The following is a 16321-nucleotide window of genomic DNA, read 5'->3' as shown; positions in this document are numbered from 1 at the left end:
TCCATTCCACCTGCGAAGCGCCCAACGGGCCTCCCTCTCTGCCAGGTCTCCCAGGGGTTCCCAGGAAGCCAGGATCCCTCTATTTCCTTAGACCTGGGTTCTGGCCTGGCCTCACTGCTAGGGCCAGGCTGGTCAACGGTGGCAAAATCCCGAAGGAGGTGGAAGGAGGAAGGCAAGAAGAAGTGCACACTTTAAATAGTCTTCCCTGCAAAAGAACACTTCTGGGAGCCTTGTTTTAAATCTCATTCTCTTTTCTCTCAAAAAAAAAAAAAAAAAAAAAAAAAAGACTGTTTAACAGAAGGGGGAAAAAAGCCTCCTTGACACAAAGCTTTTGTTATCCAGTTGATCAGCAACGTGCTTTAGATACTTGTAAGAGGGGGAATAAAGCCCCACAACAGACATTGATTTTAGAAAATCAATAACCAACATTTAATAAAAGGAACAGAGGAAACACAAGAGAGGAGAGGGGGACATTAGGTGTAATTTTAGTGTCTACTAAATTACTCAGAGATGGGGAAGGGGAGGTCTCCTGCGTAAGGACCACCTTAAATAATGCCAGACACCAGAGTGAAAAAAAAATTAAATTAAGAGAGAGAGAGAGGGAGAAAGAGAGAGGGAGAGACTTAAAAAGCAGCAGCCTGAACTGAATCTTGGGGAAGCAGCTCGGAATATATTATTGTACTTGTTTTTCTGTAATACTAAGCCAAGCAAATAGATCAAAGACAGCACAAAGGGGAAAGGCAGGATAACGTAACGAACAGTTTCTGACTAAAATTCCTCTATCACTCCCCCATATGGCTCGACACCTCCACCACAACAAGCAAAAGACACACACACGCACACACACGCGTACACACACACAAAACCTAGAGAGAGAGAGAGAGAGAGAAAAGCATCATTTGTCTCTAATCAAGATTCTCTCGTCTTTGTGTTTTGCTCCTTCCAGCACCTCACACTGCGCCCCCCAGCCGCCCCCTCCCCGCGCCGCGCAGTTCTGGGGCAGGCCGGGGGCGCGCACAATTGTCTTCTCTAGAGGAAAGTTGCTCCAAGTGGGCCCGGGCAGTCCCCGCGAGGCGCGGGCTGGGGCTGCGGAGGCCGGGAGGCCGGGTGGGCGCTGCGTCCCCGCGCCTGCCTCGGGAGCGTCTACGCGGCCCCGCACCGGGTGATCGGGCTGAGAGCGAGGGGAGCGAGAAGTTTCCTTTCCGAGTCTGGGCTGGCGCTCGTTCGCTTGTTTGTTTTCGGGGGTTGGTTTCTTTTTAAACTCAGTTATCCTCCGTCAGCTCCCCCCCCCCCCCCGGCACCCTCGCTAGTCCCCAGCCCTCTCCCCTCCCCCAGGCGCCTTCCGCGCTCTTGCCAATCACTTTTCTCTTTTATTCCCACGATTTTGTTTGGGGTAATACCTAGGGGGTCTCTCTCTCACTCTCTTCCTCTCTCTGTGTTTCTCTCTCTCCCCCCCTCGTCCCTTCTCTGGCTCTCTCCAAGATGGACCTACCAAACTGTCACCCCCCCCTTTAATATCCCACCTCTGATCTGCGTGTGCCCCTCGAACCCCCATCTCCTTCCTCCTTCCTGACTCAGCCTGGATAACGGGCTCCTCCAGACCATGGAGAAACTGCCGGGAAAAGTCTCACTGCGCCCTGCGACTCCTTGAGTCCCCGGCCTGGGGGCCAGAGCCTGCTGGAGAGGAGTCATCCGTCCCCGAGCCACCATCGACCCCACCGGACCCCGCGCGGGGCCGGCCGACTCCCTCCCACCCCGGGGTCTGGGCGCGACGGGCCGGGCCCCGCTGCCCGCGGACCGTTACTTGGCGCACCGAGAGGCGGCCGGGCGACTCCGGCAAGAAACTTTAAGCCTCGCTGAGGCGCAGCCCTGGTTCCCCTCTTCTGCCTTCGCAGTCTCTCTGCCACCCCCACCCCCGCCCCGGGATCTTGCGCGACCCAGCGCCTGGGCCCCCGCCCGGCCCTAGCCGGACGCTCCCGAAGCCCGGCCGGAGACCCGGCGGGCCGGGCGCGAGCGGAGCGGGAGGCGGAGGCGGAGGGAGGGCGGAGGCAGGGGCTTGAGGGGGGCCGCGGGGCTGGGGGCGCGGGGCCCCGGCCGGACCCCAGCGCTCGGAGCCCCCGGGTGCCTGACGCTCACTTTGCCCGGCACTTCCCCAACTCCCCCCAGTCCAGCCGCCGCGCGCGCCGGGCTCCGGCGCCGGCCGCGGAGGGAGGCTCGCCCTAGAGCCCTGGGCGCCGCCGCCGCCGCCGCCTCGGTTCCTTTTCCCTTTCCCCCTCCTTCTCCCTGGGTCTCGAGCCGCGGAGTGGCCCGGAAAAGTTTGGTTCGGGCCGCTTCTTACCGTTTTTCCTCCTGGGATTGGCTTGTTTGCGCCTCTTGCACCGGGGGCCATCCGCCATGATCGGCTGCTTCATTGATAAGAGCGGATCAGATGGCAGTTCGCATGGACTCGGCGCCCTGCTTCGGCAGCACGCAGGCTCGATCTAGCAACCAAACACAGCGACAATGTGGGCATCGCCCGCGCCCATTGAAACGCGCGCGGGCCGCCCAGGGGAGCCGGGCCAGGGCCCCGGCGAGCACCCATCCGCGCCCCCCAACGCCAAAGCGAAACTTCGGCGGCCCCCTCCCCGCCCCCCACCCCCAGCCTTGGCCCCGAGGCGCTTTGTGTTTGTTACTGTTTGGTGTGTTGCACCCGCGAGGGGATCAGAGAGACAAGAATTACATCTTCAAAATGAGTCATAACTCCTGACCGTATGAGGGAATGCACACGGCGGTACAGTAAGACCGCTTGACTCAGGGCTAGGCGGACCCTTTCCTCCGAAAAGTCCTCAGCCCCCGGCTCGGGAACTTGGGGTGAGGCGAGGTTTTCTTTTCGCTCTCATCTTTTCTCATCCCCCCACCCCCCAATTCCCAGAGGAAACAAACAAACAAACAAACAACGCGAAACAGCCCCTGGATGAAGCACACTCGGGCAAATTGATAATAGTAATTATAGGAAGCCCACTCGCCCAGCGCCCCCTCCCCTCCCCTTTTGGAGTTTATCGAGGCACCGTCTCTTCCTCCCCCCACTCTCGCCCCCAAATTAAGATTTCCCGTTTTACGCCGCAATGATAAATATAATTATAAGTCTCTTTGGACATTGTCCTTTACCCCACTCCCCCCCCCCGCCACTTTGACAATATTTACTTAAGTATTTCCCCCCACCTCACTCACACACATGCTCCCCCACACTGGTTCCCTTAAATAGTTCCAGTAGAATTTTTTTTTTCCCTTAAGAAAGGAAAGAGAAAGTCCAACCACTACGGCAATACTTTTAAGCTCTACTAAATGATCGTATCCTTTCTGGCTTCGAAACTTTTGTACCTAAAAATCGAGAGAGGCGCTGCATTTTTTCAGTTGAAACTGTCAAAACTTGGAGAAGGGGAACCTCGGAGGCAGGCAGGAGAGGAGGAGAATCCTGAAAACTCGGTGGAGGTTGGGAAGATGCTGTGCCTCGAGGATTAGTTTAAACAGGGGGCTATAAAAGATGTAACAGATGCAAACTGTAACACAAGGGCCATTAACCCTTTCTCTGCCGGGCACACTCAGTCCCCACGCCCAGCACCTATTGTCTCCTGTGCTAGAAGCTTTGCAGAAAACCTGGAAAGTGAGTATCAGTTTCCACACATTTGCTGAGAGGGTGAAGGGAGGGGGGCAGAGAGAAGGGGAAGTGGATATTTTAGAAAGCACCTTAAATTTACCTAGGCATACACAGTAGGAGACTTTTAAGTTTGACACATTTTATCATTTCTTTCCTTGTTCTATTGATTTGAAATTGTTAGGGGAAATCCTGAAATAAAGAAATGGTCACACAAGTGTCTGGGATGAAACAGCTGGCCTGTCTATATTCATCCTGAAACACACGACTGCATATAAATACATGCTTAATAAAGTAAGTTGCTAGTTTTATGGGCATGTGTGTGTGTGTGAGAGAGAGACAGGGCATTTGTGCTGTAAACTTTATCTTTGCCTGTTACTCCTAAGTCTGGAGTTAGTAATCTTGCCTTCATCATTACAGGGGGAGCATGTAAAATATATCAGTAGGTGGGAGATAAACACATTCATGTTAGCCGGGCTCATCACTGTTCCTGGGAACTCCTGCTATCTCTCTCTCGACTTTTCAGTGCCAAAGTATGGAATGGGATATATGTGTGTATGTGTCTTCTATTAAATCCATGTCTATATTACTTTGCCATTAAAAATATAATTTTAAAAGTTATCCTAATTTAAAACCCTGATACCCTGACAGCAGTTTTCTTCCCAGCTGTAGTGCCCCCCCTCCACTTTGGTAAACGACTCAAGTTCCATGAGGACTTTCACTTCTTTATTTATAATCACAGAAGTGAGGTGTTACTTCACACACATACACACACAAAGAATGAAATAAAGAAATGAAACTCGCTAAGCAGACAAAAACAGACAACTTTCTGCTTAGAAAACAGCCTTCTCGGTGGGAGAGGATGAACTGCCATGTCTAAGAGAAAGACTTGCCCCCGAATTTGTAGGTCTGTAACTGACCAAGTTTTGTAATTATTAACAGGTATTTGCCAAGTCCTAATTGCTGAATATAATGAATTGGAACTAGATGCGAAAATAGAGCAGGACCTCTCCCCTTGCTGAGTTTTTATTCCAGCCATATAATTCTCAATAAAACTTTTCCTGGGCTGGATAGCAAAGGGCACCTTTGGTTACCTGAATGGACAGGTACAGGGGAAATTATTTGGGGGAGGGAGAAAGGAGAGAAAAGCAAGGAGAGAGAGTGTGAGTGTGAGAGCGAAGAAGCCACTCTTGAGAAAAGCTTGCCATAAAGGAGCTAAACCCACCTGAAATTCCTACCCACGGACACCCCTTCTCACTTCAGACTCACATCCCCACTCAAAATGAGAAAATTAGAAAAGGAGGACGGAGGACGAGCACACCAAAAAGGGATAAAAAGAGAGAAAAGGGGAGGAAAAAAAACCTACCTGCGAAGTCTTGTTTGTAGTTTTGGCCAGAAATGGTGAGAAGAAAAAGCATGAAGAAGCCGCGAAGTGTGGGGGAGAAAAAGGTGGAAGCGAAGAAACAGCTCCCGGAGCAAACTGTACAAAAACCTCGCCAAGAGTGTCGGGAGGCAGGACCGTTATTCCTGCGGAGCAGGTTAGAACTGATCTCTTTCGGCCACTCCAGGAAACACAAACCTGGGGACGGACTGACGTGTTACGCCTCTTCTAATGACATTTTTTTCTTTTTCTTTTCTGTAGGAGAGAGACGAGAGACCCTGAAACACGCGCCACCTATCTTTGTGGGGAGGGATAATTGAAGCGCCCTGAGCGTGAGCATCATGTGAAAACGTGATCGCCAAGTTTCTCTCTGGGAAAGGATCTGGGATAGATTATACCTTGAAGTCTCCGCAAACGCTTTAGTGGAAGAAATGAAATTCCACCTCCCTCCCTTCCTCCTCTCCCTCCCTTTCGCCTTCGCCTCCCCCCCCCCTCCCTCCCTTCCCCCCCCCCTCCCCCCCCCCCCCCCTCTCCCCCCCCGCCCGTCAAGCCTTTGGCATCATTATCCTCATCACTAAATCCTACAGAGTACAGGGCGGAAAACGGTGCACACCATTCACAGAACTGGAGAACTCCAAGGGGCGAAAGTTAAAGGGAAAGATCCCGGGTCCTCAATCCAGATAGTCTCTTCTTATACAGATATCTCTAATGACTAGATTTGAGATGCACATCAAATTGTGTAGCTATCTCAGCACAGCTTCTGGAACAAAATTCTCTGTCCTTTCTCTTATTATTATTTTTTTCTTTTTAGGTACCAGAGCCAGAAAAAAAAAAAAATGCTGCATGGGAGCTGCATCTTAGGGCATGTGTATTAGGGTGTGTGCATGATGAATTTCTGGTCTGGATCCCAATATTAAAAAGTAGTTTGGCATTTTAATAAAGGGTCTCTAAGTAAATTAACATAGAACACTCGGTTGGCCGATCTCTGAATCTCTCTACACCTCGGGGAGACCTGACTACAAAGTAAGGGAGAGTGTGTAGGGAAGCAGGAGGAGAAAAGGGAAAGGCCATAGATAGAGAAACTTAGCAGGGAAGGGAGAGCATGATATTAAACGGCATGGGGTCTAAGTTTTGGAGTATATATTTTTTGGTATTACAATTAAAGTAAAATTAAAAAGAAAAGACTCCACCTTTGCTCTGAAGGGATTGGTTATGCAAATATGGAAGGGATTTCCTGGAGAATACAGCTTTCTACTGTATGGTTAATTAAATAATCACTCAAAAGCTTCCAACGTGACGCTTCTGTCGTAATCCAATCAGGTTACATAGGTCCTAAACAAGAAAGATATTTTCCACATCTGGAAGTCAGCAATTTAGCAAGTACTGCACATTATTAACCAATTCAGAGCCCACTTCCCAGGGGAATTTTTTTGAAGTTTAAGTGTTCTTAACCAATGCTCTGCTGTTTTGTTAATCAAAAAGCTGGTTTACACTGCACATAATTGGAACTAATATAGAAGTAAATAAAGACAGCCAAATTTGAGGATGCTGAGCACAGGCATTTATCGGAAAAGGAAGAAATCTCCTATCCTCGGATGGTTCAGGCTCAATTTCTTAAATAACTGTGAGACTTTGTTTTTTTTTTTCCTAAAGAGTGAAAGTGCTTGAGAACCTCAGAGCACAAATAAACTTCTAGTCTCACAGCATTTAGGATTCTTCGGAAAGGTAAAGGTGGAGGTGTTAAGAGGACCAGAGAGCTGCCTCAGACCAATTTTTAAGCTTTCATATTGTTAAATACGTTACACCCTCCTGTTTCCAGTCTGATGAAATCTGAAACAAATAATACCCTGATCCAACACTATATTAAGATAAACTGCTTTGAACTGTGCTTTGAATGTGTGCCTAAAGCAAGACTTTGAATGCAAGAGTCACTGGCAATTGCACTCAAAGGAGGGACAAGCCACCACATGGGTTGCCACATCCACACTCCCAGAGGTACACGTCTTTGTATTTTGTATTTTTTTTTTTTTTGCGGGGGGTGGGGGAGGTGGTTAATAACTACCTAGCAGACCACAGCTAGATCTTGTTCTAGGATGCAAGAAAGTAGATTTTCACAGTTGGTTACTCACCTCTTTCCTCATTTAAGTATTTATTATAATGAAAATAGCTGCTGGATAAATTAACTCTCTCCCCACCCCATCACAGATAAAGTATCTGTAGAAGAAAGGCATTCAGGATCTTCAGCTTAAAAATTCTTACTAAATAAAATCAAAGATTTTCAACATGGGTCAGGCACATTCTTAATTTTATATTTTACATTTATTTCATTATTATATATCTATACTAAATATATGTGTGACTTATCAAGTTCCTCTTCTGAGATTTAGCACCACTGTTCATGTCCATTTTTCTTCCTCTTCCTTTTTTTCCTCTTTTTTAATTTAAAAGATTGGAGTCCAGCTTTCTCTAGACGTTTGCTTTACAGCCACCCTTCTACCACTCCTAAGGAAGAAGGAGCCCTTTGCATAGAGTGATTCCAGGCAACACTCCTCTTCAGGCACCCAGGTAGCCACTGGAGGCTTACAGCCCAGACACACACACAAGCATAACCTCAGGTCAAAGGATCCAGTCGAATAGCTAACAAAACACTTGTCTTTATTATGTATATTAAATGTCAGGTTACTTAGGATCTGACTTAAAAAAAAAAAAAAAAAAAACCTAAGTATTTCCATTAAAAACACCTAATCATCTGATTACCCTGGATTCAGTAATTGCTCAAGTGGCAGGAGGCAGTCCCCAACATTTAGCACTGGGAGTTCCGACTGGCCAGTATTTGGTTTGGGGTGAAAAAGCAGTCTTCCAGGTTCCCATGAAGGTAGATGTTTGGATGGTGGCACGGGAAGGGTCTCCGCGAGGGGTGAGCGCTGCGGCTAGGTTGCCTTGCCCCTGCTTCCTGACTGGCACGCCGCTCCCCAGGCATTTGGCCGAGAGAGTTCTCAACGTGGCAGAGGTGATGGGGTCGGGAGGAAGCCAGAATATAAATTTGTTCCGAACACTCCCTCAGTCCGAGGGCCAGGTCGGGGGCAATGGGGATCGTGGGATCAGGAGGATGCAGGAGCGCAGGACGCAGAGAAAAGTCGAGAGAGGACTGGGGGCTGCTGGCTTTCGGCTCCTCACACAGCAAAATAAGTCCTGCAAATGAATCTCTCCTTCTCTGCCTTCCCCACTAATAATCCACTTCGAGATTAGCGCAAACGAAAGAGATTAAAACAACAGATACACAGAAATGTGAAATAATATTGCAATCAACATTGAAAGGGGAAAAATAATTATTTAGGGTTTCCATGGGCAAAACAAACTGCCTCCCTCAGGATTCCCTCCACCCAGGCAGGATGAGAAGGATGCACTTTTGTTTTCCAATTCCCTCCAGCCAGGACCTGGTGCCTGTCCCCCCATTCACCTCTCAGTCTGTCAATTTCCTCAACTTTCACAGCCGCTCCCCCCTCCCCCCGCTCAGCTTGGCGGCCCAGATGCCCGAAGAGATACAATATTTCTGCCCTTGAACACACAGGCTGTAGAAGGAATTCGAATTTGGCCACAGCTAATGATTTTTTTTTAAAGCAAATTCTGTTTATTTTGTACCATGTGGAGAAAATAAAAAAAGGAACCTATTCTCGTTTTGAAATGGAACTGATCTTTCATCTAGAGGAATTATTCGACCTTGTGTTGTGACTCAGGAGGTGGGCAACTTCTTTTGGAGTTGCAAGCAAAGGGTGATAAAGGGTACCCCTGGATTGGGTGTGTGTGGAGGGGGTGGGGGCGGCAGGGGTCCAAGCCAAGCCAAACGGTTTTCTCACGTGCAGACTCGCAATCCAATCCATTCGGAGTTGAGCCTAGGATAGGAGGGGAAAGTCTATTAAAAAAAAAAAAAAAATCAGGAGCATCTCTCTGAGAAGCCCTTTCAAACAAAACCAAAACAGGACCAGAGAAGCTCAGACCGTCCCTAACATCCCTGCTGCGAGACCCGCAGGCTGTGGAATCTCGCACGTCACCTGGCCCCAGCAGGGCGGCCAGCTGAGGGGTTGATTTTATTTTATTTTTTTGAAGTAAAGGCTGAATCTCGGCTTCAGGGCTTTTGCCAACGTCTCCACTGACAGGAACCAGCAAACTTCAGGACCCAAATGAGCATCTTAATTTATTGATGCTAAACAGGTCTGGTTGTTGTCCCCAATTTTCCGCGCGCTCTGCCACCACCCCCCCCACACCCCGCACCAACCCCCGCCGCCAGCTTCGGTCCCTGCATTTGATCTCCAGGAAGGGCCCCGCTGCACAGGCGGAGGAGCGCGTTGCGGGGGGGGGCGGTGTTCGGCCTCCTCCCACCAGACCGCCCTCCCCCAGACCTGTCCCCGCCCGGGATCCCGCGACCCCCGCCCGCCGCCCGGTCAGCTGACCTGGCTCGCTCGCCTGCTCCCCGCCCGCCGCCCTGTTTCCGGTCCCCGGGGTCCGCGAGCCGCGCTCCGAGCGGGCGCAGCCGCGGCCGGGAGGTGATGCTGGGGGCTGATTACCATGAGAAAGGCTGTGCCTGGAAAAGCCTCCTCCACGCGACTGTCAATCTCACTAAGGCGGGGGGGGGGGGGGGGGCGGGGAGCGGGCGGGGGGGGGGGGGGACGGAAAGGGGCCCTGTAGGAGTCACCAGAAAACTTGGAGTAAGTTGAATGCGACACAGGCCCGAGGAGGTGACTTTCGCCTCAACTTGGAAGGCTGGGGCGTTGAGGGCGCGGACGCCAGCAGCCTCACCAGGGAATTGAAAACCAAAAATCTCCCTCCTGCTTTTCCTCCCTCTGGCCCTCCTTTCAGCCCTCCCTGCCCTTTATCCTTATTTTCTTGAAATTCTTTCCCAGTTGCATTTCCTACGTTCTCCTTTCTATCTGATATCTCCCTTTTGCAATTTCTTGTTTTCTTTCTTAACATCAACTCTTCTCCCTCGCTGTGATTCTTTTTGTGCCTCTTTTATGTGTCCAGATTTATCATTTCGTTTTGGAAACAGAACGTTTAATGTGTAATTAATCTACCAGCAAGAGGGCAGGGACACCCTGACTAAAATAACTCCCCGGGTCTCAGAGACGACAAGTTCACCAGGTGTCAGTGAAAAGTAAAATAATAATAATAAAAATAAAATAAATCAATATTTCAGTGACCATAATGGTTTATTCTTCTATATTATCACATCAGCTCAGACTGATAATTTTAAAAGACAAGATATAATAGATATGCTCTTCCTGGAAAAAATGCATAATGCTCGGCATAGAAGCATTCTTTAGAATTAAGGCAATGTGAAAAAGTTTGTTTACAGCCATATTTTAGTAGTGCTTAATTTGTTAACAGACTTTAGACATTACAATAGGTAATTTTATGAAACTTAAACTGCGCTTTTCTTCTGATGACTATTTGGAAAGGGTAAAAAATTCCCAAAGCACTCCTCCTGAACCCCAACAAAGATTGATCAATTCAGAGAGAAACATCATCATGTCACGTAGTTTGCACATTACTAAGCAAATTCACAACTTGGGTTGTTGGGTTATTTTCTTGGCTAGGCTAGGTTACTGTCCGTTACATAGCAGGTGAGTGAGCACGAGGTGGCATATGTCATGAACATAACTGTTTTTGTTTTGTTTTCTTTATTATTATTTTTTGCTCTTCCCTTCACTTTGGGCATATTTGTTGTTCTCATTAAAATTCAGAGTTTGCACTTGTTTACAATTTGTTTACTTTGTTGAATTTTTAAAACTTGATAGAAGTCAATTGAACATGTATATTTAGCCCTTTTTAGGCCAAGAAAAATAAAGATGCATTAGAAAGATGCCTTTTCTGCTTCATAATTATTAATTGACATTTTATGATGAATAATTAATCATTTGAATAATTTTGGTATCTCTGATCTGAACACATATTTGCATATCTAATGCTTGATTTTAAATGTGTTTTTTAAAAATTCATTCTCTCAGGATGAAGAAACAAAGTCACATTTTAATCTAAAATTTCTCTTCTACACTTGTAAAAGTTTATTGAGCTGTAATATTCTTTCTAGATGTCCATAAACTTCTTAACAATTTGTAAACCATTTATGAGGCAATCACATACAAATATGTGGTAGACTACAATTAATTGGGAAAAACAATACTCAAAAAAATAAAAAAAAAATACTCTATGTAAAATCAAGTCACTCTCCTCCCCAAATCCAGAGATGTGCACTAATTATGCACTATGTTTTCTTATTGGAGTTTTGTCATTTAAATTTTTAGTTATGTCTATTAATTCAAGTCTAAAAGTGGAAAATTGCAGCAATTGACAAATAACTCAGGCCTGGTATTTAGGATCTTTTTTTATCTTTTACTTACTAATATATGGGCTGATTTAAATTATTAAAAATGATTAAGTAAGCATATCCCTGATATTTTTATTCTCCTGTGCCAGTTAAAGTCCAAAGTATTAATATTTATTTTGAATACTAGCCCTGCAGATGACTACCTGTGTGATTATAAGCAGTCACCTATAAGCTTGTTTTATTTTTAATCTCCGGTGTGGGTTCCCTAATAATGCTATCCCTTGGGGTTTTATTGAGAATTGAATGAAGTAATGCATAAAACTTCACTATATTGTAGCTTTATTATTATAATGAAAGGTTGAACAAATATGCAGATCAACTAAAGATGGTACTAATTAATTTTGATTATTAAAAATAACTATTTACAGTATCTTTTTTTATTGAAAAATCAGTGCTGTGTTATGTGAAGAAAGAAAATGAAAAGCATTTTAGGATTTATGGCTGGTTTATGATTCTTTCGAACTGTTCAAAGGATGCATAGCCACAGAAGTGAAAATAAATACTGTATTTCCTTTCTGTTAGTTCAGCAGTTAATTTAGTGTATTCAATATGGTCATAATTTGGTTATAAATATTAGAATTCTTTTGAAAAGGAATTTAGTCCAAATGTATGAACTTCAAGTTTCCCATGCTCTTTAGTAACATATTGTCTTTGAGTGTAAGGGTTAAATGTGCAAAAGCTCAGAAGCGGTCTTGAGTAAGACTTGTGAAAAAAAGGGCAAACTTACAAATTTGAAGACCAGGAATTTGGCTGTCAGAGCACTATTTGCTTTAAGACCATTCATAATGAACTGAGCATTCCCTTTTGGAATTGTAGCTATCCTGGGGTTTGCGCTAATTTCAAGTACCTAGAGTGGTGAAGAAAATCAGTGTATTAAGTGGAAAATGAAATTCCCTAGTCTCTTAAATGTCCACGAGGTCAGATTTTCTTTTTGATGTAAAACGGAAAAATCAATGCAAACGCTAGGGGGAAAAACTATTGTGATGTAATACTAACACTGATAGTTTTTTGTTGTTCTTGTTTTCTTTAAGACTTCTGAAAACACTTATATCTGTAGTTCTTAAAGGATCTGTTAATTGTTTCTATTTTGAAAACATCCATTCCATGCTCCTTTTAGGTCAAAACTGCCAAACCAGACATTTGGACATCAGCATAGGGGACTGGGTGTGACCTGTACCTTTTTTCTCCCTCTGACAATGGGACTAGAAATGGTTTGCACCTGCAAATTGTCTAGTGACCTGGAAATTACTTCATGCTTGCTTCAAGGTCTTCTTTAATATGCTTTATTCTGTTAAAAGGCTCAAACTATAAACTTTGTTCTGTACTCAGTTTTAATTTTGTACCATTCTAAGGGTGAATTATTTTTTCAGGGTTCTTTCAGGTACTTAAATATAAAAACTTTACTCCCAAAAATTATTATCATCTCCATGGCAATCACAAATATAAAGTAATAATAGCTAAGAAAAAAAAAAACCCTGCTTTTCTAGGCTTGGCACAATGCTAAATCCTTTCACGTATCATTTAATTCTGATAGCAGATCTGAAGGGGTTACAAGTGGGTCCACTTTATTAGTTGAGAAAATTGTGGCCTAGGGAGAGTCAGTGACTCCCCAGAATTCAAGCATCTGGTTCTTGGTGGGCTTTTGAATCTGCCAGGTCCACCCCCAGGGCCAACACCACATTCATGTGACATCCAACATCTTTTTACCTTTCCCAGATGTGTTTCTGAACCACTTGTGCCCACCCGCTCTGCACATTGCTTTGTGACCCATTTCCAGGCCTCCTGGATGCTGTGATTGGCCCTTGTTTTTCCATGTATGGCTTATTTTGCCTTTTGGACCTAACACTTAGGCTCATTTTTCCAGTTACAATATTCGCTCAAGTCCTTGAGCCAAAGTTTCTCTGGCTTTGGTGCCTCTGGCTTCCCAGATAAAGTGTATTTTCTGGTCCAGTCTCTTCTCGCAGGCACCCGACTTAGGAAAAGCTCCCATGGGAGGTTCTTGCTACCTCAACTGGCTCCAACATTGGGCCCAGGCACAGGACAAGTTAGTGATGAAGGAGACATCATGGTCCAGAGATGTCGCGGAATCGTTTTTATTTCTTATACAACTTCTTTTAGCACTTGTTGACTGGAAACTGGACATTAGTATATTTGACACTAGATCCTCAGTGTTAGCATATTATAGTGACAAAGATACAGGTTTTGGAATTAGATAAACTGGATGTGGCTCCCTGCTTGGTAAATACTAATTGTGTATTGAGGACAAGTAATTTTACCCATGTGAACCTTATTTTTAAAATAGGCAAAGAAGCTGGGTGCAGTGGCTCACGACTGTAATCCCAGCACTTTGGAAGACCAAGGCGGGCAGATCACCAGGTCGGGAGTTCGAGATCACCCTGGCCAGCAAGGTGAAACCCCATCTCTACTAAAAATACAAAAATTAGCCAGCCCAGCGTGGTGGTGCATGCCTGTAATCCTAGCTACTCGGGAAGCTGAGGAAGGAGAATCGCTTGAACCCAGGAGGCGGAGGTTGCAGGGAGCCGAGATTGTGCCACTGCACTCCATGCACTCCAGGCTGGGCAACAGAGCGAGACCCTGTCTCCAAAAAAAAAAAAAAAAATAGGTAAAGGAGTACTTAGATTCAAGCCGGTTGTGGTAAAGAAAATATGACTGTATACAAAATGTCTGGCACAGAGCAGGTGTATCAATCAATAGTAATTCCTACTACCATGAATTACCTGAAAAATACATGAAGTTAAATTATGGAAAACCAGAGTGGATGTAACATGTCTTTTAGGTGTTGTTTATTTTATTTTATTTTTGTAATGATTTTATTGCTACTTTTTTTTTTTTTTTTGAGATGGAGTCTTGCTCTGTCACCCAGGATGGAGTGCAGTGGCACGGTCTCGGCTCATTGCCAGCTCCGCTTCCCAGGTTCCAGTGATTCTCCTGCCTCAGCCTCCAGAGTAGCTGGGATTACAGGCACCTGCCACCACACCCAGCTAATTGTTTGTATTTTTAGTAGAGACGGGGTTTCACCATGTTGGCCAGGCTGGTCTCGAACTCCTGACCTCAGGTGATCCATCCACGTTGGCCTCCCAAAGTGCTGGGATTACAGGCGTGAGCCACTGCACCCAGCCAGAAATAATTTAACTGGTTTCTGCATTATACAGAAATCAATGTTTACTGATAAAGTTGGAAAAGTAATATGCTCATAGAATTTCTTAAGTTGTAGAAAACCTGGCGTGCTCATGATTATAAATATGATGTCAACAGCTGAGATGAGGACATATGCACACTTTAAAATTTGGTGATATATTTTATACTTTCATTTGCAATTGTAAGGAAAAAACCTTTTTTCAGCGAATTCTCCCGATGTGACTTGCTATAGGAGGAAGCACTCTTGCAGGCAGCTGAGTGTGGTCAAGAAGTGTCAAAATCCTATTTGTTCAGGGTAAATATAAGAGGGTCTCAACATTGTTCAAAACTCTTTACCTAGTCTTGCCATAACTTCAGAGGCATGAAGGAGTGGGGACACATAGAGGGATGGAATAGCACTGAGAAAGTTTGCCTGCACTATCTTTTTCCACCCCCCAACCCTTCTTGCCCCCAGTTGAATGCTGAAACAGCTACTTTAAAAAAGAAAAGAAAAAAGTAAGACTATGTATAGAGTACAGACATTGCTTCACTCTCCTGCCTGCAAATTTGGGAGTAGGGTTGTGTCAGCAGGTCCTGGCATGATCTACTGTGTATGTGACTGTGCTACCCTGTGCCCTAGAAAGGAGGGTGTCCAGGAAGGATTGGGCCGTGGACACAGGGAGCATATTGTTCCAGTGGTTCTGCTACAGTGCAAACCAGGCTTCTTTCTCTCTCTCTGGAACTAACTTTGCTACACATGCAAAAAAATCTGTTCCCATTAGGTTTTTCCCTGGCCATTGTGGAAGCATAAGTATGGCTCCTGTGGCAAAGGCATAATTTTTCTGGGTTGAGGGAAGCTGGCTTACCTGTTGTTCTTGGCACTCAGCTAGCACCCTTCTAGACAAGAGGGAAAGAACAAAGCTGAAAGTTCACAGAAAATATTTGGTGTTTTAAAACAAGAAGGAAAAATTAAAACCCTGTCGTTTTAAAGTTTAATTTATCTGTCTTCTAAGAATTTGGAATTTCAGTTTAGAGAAATCAGTATAGTCCTGAGTTATATTATTACCTACTGTCACGTAGCTCTATGGGATATTGAAATATTATTTGTTACAGCTTTGTTACAGCCTAAAGATGATCTACATTCAAGTTTTGCTTCTCCCAAGGAGGATTCTTGCACGGTTGAAGAAAATTTTCGGGGTTAGGTGAAACATGCTTGTGAATGTCATTTGAAATCACCTCAGACTTTGAATTTGAGGTACAGTAATGCTTTTATGATATTAACGCAAAGCATCGTCACTTGGAAAATTTTAAACTATTGCTTCATTTATGATCTCCAAATAGTAATTTATTAGACAAAGGAAGGTGATTTGTCACTGATGTCTCTTTTGCAACCCCCTGGAACAGTGCCTATTATATAGTAATATTTGTTGCTGTTTGTGGTATCTGTCATTCATTTAGAAGCTTTAGGGAGATATAAACTGATCTACTGAAAACTTACAACTTGAGATAGGAATGAGGACAGATGAGGGTAGCAGGCAGGGACCATGGGTACTTAAGACCCTACACCCTCCTTTTTGCAGACTTACTTACTTGATTACATTATTTAACACAAACTATTTTATTCCTCTTTTTTTGTGTCACTTTTATACACAGCGTAAAAAAGAATTGAAGGAGCAAACACAGAGCTGCATGTGTATGTTTGTTTCATTCTTTAAATAAATGACTCTGATGAGCCTTCTGGTAGTTTGTTTTTAAGTAAACACATGAAAATATAATAGGTTTT

At 45.0% G+C, this 16321-nt stretch overlaps 1 protein-coding gene and 2 long non-coding RNA genes across 7 annotated transcripts in view; 2 read left to right on the top strand and 1 right to left on the bottom strand.

The window, feature by feature from the left end:
* ZEB2 (zinc finger E-box binding homeobox 2) overlaps positions 1–5133 on the bottom strand; it is a 136916-nt gene extending 131783 nt beyond the window's left edge. For 3 of the 5 annotated variants that reach the window (XM_058434316.1, XM_032145747.2, XM_032145744.2), the window contains exons 1-2: positions 5001–5133; positions 2339–2480 (exon numbers count right to left, since the gene is read on the bottom strand). In XM_058434316.1, the coding sequence (XP_058290299.1) occupies positions 2339–2411 (73 nt within the window). In that variant the 5' untranslated portion in view covers positions 2412–2480; positions 5001–5133. Of the gene's footprint in view, positions 1–2338; positions 2481–2672; positions 2694–3360; positions 3453–5000 lie in introns of those variants that run through there. The other 2 variants (XM_032145745.2, XM_032145746.2) reach the window with 2 other exon arrangements.
* Positions 2721–5402, top strand: LOC131382422 (uncharacterized). Its single transcript, XR_009211890.1, has 5 exons — positions 2721–2850; positions 3274–3643; positions 3819–3928; positions 5021–5172; positions 5277–5402. It is a non-coding gene; the product is annotated as an uncharacterized LOC131382422 (long non-coding RNA).
* Positions 5403–6951: 1549 nt separating this feature from the next.
* LOC116462910 (uncharacterized) overlaps positions 6952–16321 on the top strand; it is a 58996-nt gene continuing 49626 nt past the window's right edge. Inside the window, exon 1 of the long non-coding RNA XR_004246503.1 lies at positions 6952–7010. This is a non-coding gene — a long non-coding RNA (uncharacterized LOC116462910). The remainder of the gene's footprint in view (positions 7011–16321) is intronic.

This window comes from Hylobates moloch, unplaced genomic scaffold (assembly GCF_009828535.3).
Source record: "Hylobates moloch isolate HMO894 unplaced genomic scaffold, HMol_V3 SCAFFOLD_24, whole genome shotgun sequence".
Taxonomy (NCBI): Eukaryota; Metazoa; Chordata; class Mammalia; order Primates; family Hylobatidae; genus Hylobates; species Hylobates moloch.
The sequence above is the reverse complement of the archived record's forward strand: the minus strand, read 5'-3'. Positions and strand labels throughout refer to the sequence as shown.